The sequence below is a fragment of the Pteropus vampyrus genome, unplaced genomic scaffold (genome assembly GCF_000151845.1).
Source record: "Pteropus vampyrus isolate Shadow unplaced genomic scaffold, Pvam_2.0 Scaffold283, whole genome shotgun sequence".
In the NCBI taxonomy this organism is placed as follows: domain Eukaryota; kingdom Metazoa; phylum Chordata; class Mammalia; order Chiroptera; family Pteropodidae; genus Pteropus; species Pteropus vampyrus.
Window position 1 is genome coordinate 2147619 of NW_011889064.1, and position 8781 is coordinate 2156399.

At 37.4% G+C, this 8781-nt stretch overlaps 1 protein-coding gene across 1 annotated transcript in view; it reads left to right on the forward strand.

The window, feature by feature from the left end:
• Positions 1-8473, forward strand: part of LRP6 (LDL receptor related protein 6) — a 113986-nt gene extending 105513 nt beyond the window's left edge. The window contains exons 20-23 of the mRNA XM_011376031.2: positions 2890-3120; positions 4395-4531; positions 5114-5211; positions 7733-8473. Coding sequence (XP_011374333.1) covers positions 2890-3120; positions 4395-4531; positions 5114-5211; positions 7733-8027 — 761 coding nt within the window. The 3' untranslated portion in view covers positions 8028-8473. The remainder of the gene's footprint in view (positions 1-2889; positions 3121-4394; positions 4532-5113; positions 5212-7732) is intronic.
• The last annotated feature ends 308 nt before the right edge of the window (positions 8474-8781 follow it).

Sequence of the window (8781 nt, forward strand, 5' to 3'; positions counted from 1 at the left end):
AATGTGCTATAATAGAGATCTCTACAAGTAGTAGCACAAAAGAATGAAGATGGGGCTCAAAGAAGACTTCTTAGAAAAATGATGCTTAAGGTTGGGTTGTTGATCTGCAGGGTGCCAGACCCCTGAGTCACTCTTGTGCTCCTTACTACAGGCCATGCAGATATCTGGCCAGATCCCAGCCTTCCTGTTTCAGCCTCAGAGGTTTGACAGAAGCATCCAGGGCTCCTGGAGCAACGAACAGCAGAGTCCCTGAGCTGGGGAGGGGATGAGCTCCCATTTTGGAGCCTGACTCCCCTTTAGCACTTTGGGAAGAAATGACATTATTCCTTGATATGCAAGGCTCACACCCAGAAGTGCCCCATGCCCCCCCCCCCCCCCCCAAAATAAAGCTGCCTGGCTTCTGGGAGAGGAAAAAAAAATTGGGTGTTAATCAACGAATAGTGTTAATTATGCAGTTAAGTGGAGAGATTGAATTCCAGGCAGAACAGCAGCAGATTGAAATAGTACCTTTGGGAAACTAAATGTAAATAGGACTGCCAAAATATATGCTACATCGTGAAGGGGTGTCAGCAAGAGATCACATACATAAAAGCAAAGTCATAGTGGACTCTGCTTTTCTTCTGAAGCACCTAGTCAGTATTCTAGCATAATGGAGGGTCATTGAAAAACAAGTATAGGACTGGCGTGACTATGTAATTGTGAAAACTGTAAAGCAGATGGATTGGAGGTGATAAGATTATAGGCAGGGGAATCTCTTAGATTGGTGGCTTTTAGACTTTTTTGACCACATCAGGAGGAATACAAAGATGTAGGTGTACACATAAAGAAATACATCATACAACAGTATTTATCCAGATTATGTAGAATGCATTCTGAAGATCTCTGTTTTAAAATGCTGGTTGCAACCCACTAAGTTGTTTTCACCATTCAATGACTTGCAGCCTATAATTTAAAAATACTTAGACTATTGTAGTTTAGGCAGATGATGAAGATCTAAATCAGGAGCAGTGGTGATGGAAAGGAGGGGATAGATTTCAGAGTTATTTCAGAAATGGAATAAAAAGGGTTTGGTAACCACTTAGCTATAGTTAGTAAGTTTAGGTTGACGCACAGAATACCTCAATGAGTGACTGGAGTCATTAACTAGAATATATAGCAGGGACTGAAAACAATACCATTCCATATCCTGGCTGCAGATATGATGTTTGGCTGATGTAGGTTTTTTATTTTTGTTCTAAATTTAAATGCCTTTAATTTGGTACAAGTGCTTCATTTATTTATGATCTACTTTACCCCCTGGAATCTAGGAAACTGACAGATGATGATGACAGTGAGTTCAGTTTGAATATTAAAGCCACCCATCATATATCCCATTGAAGCTGTTCAGGAAGTTGTTGATTGTATGGGTCTGTACCTCAAGAGATTTGGGCTTTTCAATTTATTAATGATAATTAAAGCTGAGGCAGTGGATGAAATCTCCCTGGGAGAGTTATGTAGAGGAGAAAAGTAGCAGGGAGTAGACAGAACTCTGAGAAGCATCTGCACTTAAGAGATAGACAGGAGAGAATGAAGCCAACAAAAGGAAACAGAAAGAATAATGAGACAGTGAAACTAAGAGAATAGTTTTTTAGAAGGATATTGATCAGACATTTTTGAGAAGAAAATAAGAGCCAGTGGTATTGAATATCGTGAGGGGTCAGTGAGATGAAGGTTTATTGAACATGGCAAATAGGAAAACGGCCTTTGCCAGACTAGTTTTAGTGTGGTAGTGAGGATGATGAAGCCTTACTACAGTGAATTAAGATGGGACCTAGAGACTAGGAATTGGAACTAGTGATTGTAAACTGTTCTTTCTTGAAATTTGGCATTGGAAGGGAATGGCAAGGCACTAAAAATGAAAATGATGGATGATTGTTCCCAAGGACTAAGCAGAGTCTGTGTCAGGGTCCACAGATGAAATATATAACTGGCAGCCCCTACGTATTATGTAACTACCGATATCATTTTCTCTCATTCCTTTCATTTACTCTGTCAGAGGGTTAGTTTAACTATGTAGATGGGAGATTTAAGGTAAGATGAAGCAGAAGGAAGGTTTTTAAAGGATCTGCAGTTGTGAGATATAATCTATTCAGAATGGAAGAATTTTCCTCTAAATGGAAGAGTAATACTCTAAATTTGATGAGCCCTTTTGCATTTTCTTTCTACCTCTAATATTGATGCTTTCTGCTTCTAAAGCCTCAGATAGCTCAAGGATCCTGTGAAAGTGGATGCTATTGTAGGGTCTTCCTCTAGTGCTCCCAATCTCTGGCTTTCTTTCTGAGTCCTCAAGAACTTAAGTATCAGAGACCTTCTGTTCCTTTCCTCGGGCAGCGAGACTCACCCTGACGGCAGCATCATGTTGGGCTTGAGAGATATTACTCATCTTTAGCTTCTAATTTCCTTTACCAGGCCTAAATATCACTTTTCAAAACTGAAAATCAAGTAACGACTTTTCTGGGTTCATCCTTTCTGGCTCTAAAATCTTATCAGAGATTCCAAGCTAACCTTGTTGATTTTTATTATGTACAGAACAAAGTAAGATAGATGTTATCTGTATACGTATTTAAAACTTCTTAGTGGTATTTACATCTATAAGATACATCTTTGTTTTTATCAGTTTACAGTTGTACTTCCCAGTACAACTTCCCAGTACATAAGGATAGTTTGTTTTGTTTCCTAATGATAATACCCATATATCCATGGGCATGGTGTATAAGTATTTATAAAAAAGAAAAATATTTATGAATTCTCTTCATTAGATTCACATTCTACTCACCAGCTCTCTTTGATTACTATTTTGAATCTGCAGTTATTTTTACAGTATATAACTATACTACATTCCTGTTTTAGATCCAACTGAGGAGCCAACACCACAGGCCACTAATACAGTTGGTTCAGTTATTGGAGTCATTGTCACCATTTTCGTGTCTGGAACCATATACTTTATCTGCCAGAGGATGTTGTGTCCACGTATGAAGGGAGATGGGGAAACCATGACTAATGACTATGTAGTTCATGGACCAGCTTCTGTGCCGCTTGGTTATGTGCCACACCCAGGTTCTTTATCAGGATCTCTTCCAGGTGAGTTAAACTGATCCATTGAGAATCACATCTTAGTCCTGACAAGATTGCCAATTTTCCATAATTGAAACAGGATACTGTCCAGAGTCTATTTTAAACTAGACTACTTTGGGTTTAAAAAATTAAAAGAACAAATGTTCTCTTTTTATTTAGTACCTTCTCTTTTCACAAGAGACCCGAGGTATGGTTTGGTAGAAACTGCCAAAGGATATAAAGCAAATATGTGTGCAAGAATTTATATAGACTGCATATATTGCATTTCTGGATGCACTCTACCAAAAGTGAATTAGCCAGTCATTCAGTGAAAAGAGTCATACGTAAATCACAGGTTCTTTAGGTTCACAACCAGGCTACTTCAGTACTACTGAGCCTAGGAATTAAAGGAGGCTGAAAAAGTAGACTAAGATTCCTTTTCAGCAAAGATTTGGAAATAGCTGGGTGATAACAGGGAGAGATATATTGTCTTAATGTTTCGTCCTAACTTTAGGTATTGACAGTGGGGCATGGGTTTGTTCAGGCATAGCCAAGTAGCCAGAATTTCTTTGCTTGGGTAGGCCACATTGCTCTAGAGAAGTATGCTTTCTTATCAATGCTTTCTGGTGCTGTTAGGGTATAAAAGCCTTTCTTTAAATGAATGTGGAGAAGGAGGTGCCAGGCAAAAGCCCTCTGAAAATAAGGACTTATGCTGGGTGTAACTAAGTAAACAGACATGATTTTTAAACTTAATGATTCCATGTTGCCATACCTATTTGCAGTTAGTGGAATTTAGGAAGTCACTTGGAAAAAAAATAGTTTTTTCTTTAGCATTGGTAGTTGTGATTACAACTTTTTTGTATATAGTAGCCAAAGAAATACTCTTTCATACATTGTGTTTATGCCCTTAGAAATGGGTTTAGTTAGTTTCCTTTTGAGCAAATCTGTTGTTTAGTCTACCCTGCTCTACAACCTCCACTCTCGACAGTCCTTTCTTCCTGAAATCCTCTGAAAGGTTGAAAGCCTCTCATTTTGACAAGCTCTGGTTCCATCCTGGGGGAAGGGATGAGAACTATTCTTGGCCATGTTCTAGGCCAGTTCTCAGTGGACTTGTTCACTTCTAGAGATCATGTCCCTTCTCCCTTAAGTGTTTTCAATCATTGTTAGGAAAAGAGGACATACATTGGTTTAAAATCAGACTCTTTGACTGTTGGCATTTGTAATCCTAATATTGAAAAAAATTATTTCATGCATTTTTATAGGTCTTACTCATCTTCAATACTTATCCTCCTTTATTTTAGGAATGTCTCGAGGTAAATCAATGATCAGCTCCCTTAGTATCATGGGGGGAAGCAGCGGACCCCCTTATGACCGAGCTCATGTCACAGGAGCATCATCAAGTAGTTCTTCAAGCACCAAAGGCACTTACTTCCCTGCAGTAAGCAATCTGTTTCCTTTGTTTCACTTTGAATACAAAGATAAATAGGATCTTAAGATTTTTAGCTCATTTAAATGTAGGTACTCAGTAATGGCCATGTGAAAAGCTTTTTAGTATAGAATTTAGGCATATAAGGCTCAAAGAAGGCTTTACCATCAGTGTGTGAGACTTATAAATCCACTTTTAGGTTTACTGTGTAGTAACCAGCATATTTGAAAGCACTGGACGTTAATTGTATATTTTAGGTAAAAGTAGAACTACTGAATAGTACCTCCTGAGAGGCTCAGGACATTCATCCCCAAAGAAGAAGCACATAATGTGATCTCTTTAAACAATTATAATTTTAAAAACCAGAGCCCAGCTGTGCTTAACTTAAACCAGTAGATTGTAGATTTCCTCATCACCTTGCACTGTTTGGCCATGATGACATTGTGTTTTGAGGAGAAGAGATCCTAAAGTACAATTCAAGGTTATGCCAGTAGTGTAACGGGAAGGAATACGAACAGGAAGGAAGGAAAGTTAGTCTAATAGTCTATATCTGGGATTGACCATTGTGATTTTAATAATTCTTTTTCCTTTTAGATTTTGAACCCTCCACCATCCCCAGCCACAGAGCGATCACATTACACTATGGAATTTGGTTATTCTTCAAACAGTCCTTCCACTCATAGGTCCTACAGGTAATACACATCTTCCTCTAATGCAAATCGGAGTGTTTATCAGAAGGAAGAGTATTCTAGTTGTGGGCTTCATGTAGCCCTAAGTGAGTAGATAATGGTTACTGAGAGGAAACTGGTGTCTTGTCTTGGTAATGCTGACATTACCCCTACCACAAATTCTTTTCTTTGAGGGCATAATACATTTTTAAAAATAGAGTCACAAATGCTGGCTTTTAGAATAATTAAAGTAGAGGCCTCAATGCTTTGGCAGTGTTCTAAGAGAGAGTTACTCGCCAGAGTGGCTGACTTCAGAATAGGTTAGTGCTCAGGTTAGGTTTGATTGATTGTCTCAGGATGGAATATTGGAATAAGACTGTGGTTCAGAGAGTTGTCAGAGCTCTAAGACAGCACAGTTACTGAGAACACATAATTTGAGAGAAGTTGAAGTTCAGTCCTTGTTTACCTACGTTATTTTCTGAAATGAGACATTTCTCATATAGTTGGCGTGGAATAGATTAAAACTCACTAAAATAAATGAAATGTATTTGTAAGTCAGAAAGGGAGATATTATGCCTTTGTGCTGATTTGTGAGTAGACAGAATATATTGAGCAGGGTTAAGTGTGTTGCCCCCTTACTCTTCCCTCTTACTTGAAAGGCCAGCAGAAAGTCAAAAGCTTGACATTCTCTGTCTAAACACTTAGTTCTTAGTATTTATTGGCTTCCTTCAAATGCCTGTTATCTTCTAGATAAGGTGTTTCTAGCATTCTAGTCAAATTGCTCCACTATGTAACCTTTTATATAGAAATCAAGTGGAAACTGTTTATGGTATCTCATTCAGAATTCTTATTTCAGTTTATAAATAGGACTATTTGAGATAGGCTTGACTCTGAATGGATTTTTATGTTTTATTGTAAATGTTGCATTCCCTGCCACAAGTTTGTTCTAAAAAGCCAAAACAGAGAGGAATAATCTTAAAAATTGAAAAAAAGACCTAAAATTTTACTTTAAAAATTCTAATTTCTTTTAATTGAATAAGACACTGATTAAAATGAATATAATTACATCAAAAACAATTCTTATGTAATCATTTCCCACATCTGAAATTAAGTCCAGTTTGTTTTTTCTGAGTAAAACTTTTTATCATTAGTTAAGATGTTTATCTAAATGAACGTTCTTTTCTGTTTTTTTCCCCCCATTAAAATAGATGTATTGAGCCTTTTAAATGTTGAGCCAAGAAATTTCACCAAGGCTCAACACCTGATTAGAAAAAGATAAAACCTAAAAAATACAATAACATCATGTCATTACTGGTAGTAAAAAAAAAAATTTTTTTTTGAGAAAATGAGCTCAGCAGGTTATGTAACCTTTGATCTTTTGGCAGCCATTCCTTTTGAGGCAAGTCCTAAATGATAGCAAATGGTTTGTATCCTGGGGTAGCATCATCTTAAGGCACTCTCTATCACTAGGTATTTTATGAATTCTTAATTCAGTTTTGCACTTGCCCCCCTCTTGCAGTTACTTTGTTTAATGAGAAAGCATATGAGTAAGATTAACTTTACCATATTTAGAATGTAAATGGTATAAGAAGTTGCAGATAAAGATAGAAATGATAGGAAAATTAGCTCTTATTTTCACTACATCATCCTCTCTTTCCAGTGCCTTTTTTTTAGTTAGCCATGCTACAACCTTGATTAACAGCTATAGATTACTTAAAAGGTAGGTAAACAAGTATAATAAATTAGGTCTCGGAAACACATATTAGAAAATTCTCTGGTCCTATATGGATATTTAGAGTTTTTCATTTTGATGTTCAGTTAAAGCCACTCTGTGACAATATGCTTGTCTATATATACATGGGATATCAAAACTCTTTCTCCCAAACCACAGCATTTTCCCTTTGCTGATAGAAACAGCAACAGCATAGATATGCTGCTTAGGCTGTCTACAGTATTCAGCCTGTCTTGTACAGTGTTGAGTTTTAAAGAAAGAATGAATGAAGTCTTTAGGCATCATTAATTTAGTCATTAGGTAAATTATAGGGTGGTTAAAGAATGTTGAAGAAGTGCTAACACGTTTGAATATTGCAAAACATGTAGATCCATTCTTCTCACAGACCATGAAGTGGCAGAAATTGGTGAGGTCTACTATGTAAACTAAATGCTAAATGTATAACTTGAGAGATCGTCCAAAGAACCATTAAGCACAACTTTGAATAGTTCCTTTTTTTTTTTTTTTTTAATTCCATGATACAGTTTAACGTAAAGATACAAGAGCACATCAGGGTCTAGATTGAGTTCACCTCTGCATTCCCATCATATCCATTTTTAATTACCTCTGATCACATTTTATTTGCCGATATAAAATACAATCTATCTTTGTCCAATCTGCCATTGAAAATTACTTCTTAGTCTGTGCAAATTTAAATTGTAATAGCTTATTATCTTCAAATCGAAGTTTACATCTAATATCTCTCTATTCTGATAGGGAAAACCACTTTTCTCTAAAACTAACTGCTTCTCTTGATTTTTCTCTCTATACCAGCTACAGGCCATACAGTTACCGGCACTTTGCACCCCCCACCACACCCTGCAGCACAGATGTTTGTGACAGTGACTATGCTCCCAGCCGGAGAATGACCTCAGTGGCAACAGCCAAGGGCTACACTAGTGACTTGAACTATGACTCAGAGCCTGTGCCCCCACCTCCCACACCCCGAAGCCAATACTTGTCAGCAGAAGAGAACTATGAAAGCTGCCCACCTTCTCCATACACAGAGAGGAGCTACTCTCATCACCTCTACCCACCACCACCCTCTCCCTGTACAGACTCCTCCTGAGGAGGGGCCCTCCTCCTCTGACTGCCTCCAACGCAAAACTGTACATAAACAAGTTTGGTTGAGATCTGGAGGGGGGGGAGGGAGATACTAGAGAAGGATGAGGCAGACCATGTACAGTTAAAAATTATAAATGGGGTAGGGAATACTGGAGATATTTGTACAGAAGAAAAAGGATATTTATATATTTTCTTAAAACAGCAGATTTGCTGCTTGTGCCATAAAAATTTGTATAAAAATAAATTTGTACTAAAAGTTTTATTTTTGCAAACTAAATAACACAAAGCATGCCTTAAACCCAGTGAAGCGACTGAGTACAAAGGAAACAGGAATAATAAAGGCATCACTGAACAGGAATGTCTGGGCTTTATTGATACCAAAAAAAAAAAAAAAAGCAGAAGAAGAAAAAAAAATTAAGTCCGTCTCAGAGCAGCAAACCATAGATACTTGGAAGTAGCCAAATAGCCTTCATGTTAACTAACATTTGAGGGCCAGCAAGTTTAAGAAATCATGAAAGAAAAAAAAAAAGAATTAATACTAATCAGACAAAGGGCTTTGTTTTCTCTAGGAATCCAACAATTTTAGTGAGGAAAATAGATATTTATAAAAGTCCGTTCCGGGCGTTGCTGTAGTAGGAAAGATCAGCTGTCTGGTAAGACACTGTGGGGCTATTTGTGTGTGTAAGTCTTCTGTCCCTACCTTAGAACCCACACCTCTTTCAAAAATTAATTTTTTCTGTAGGTGTCTTTACCTTGCT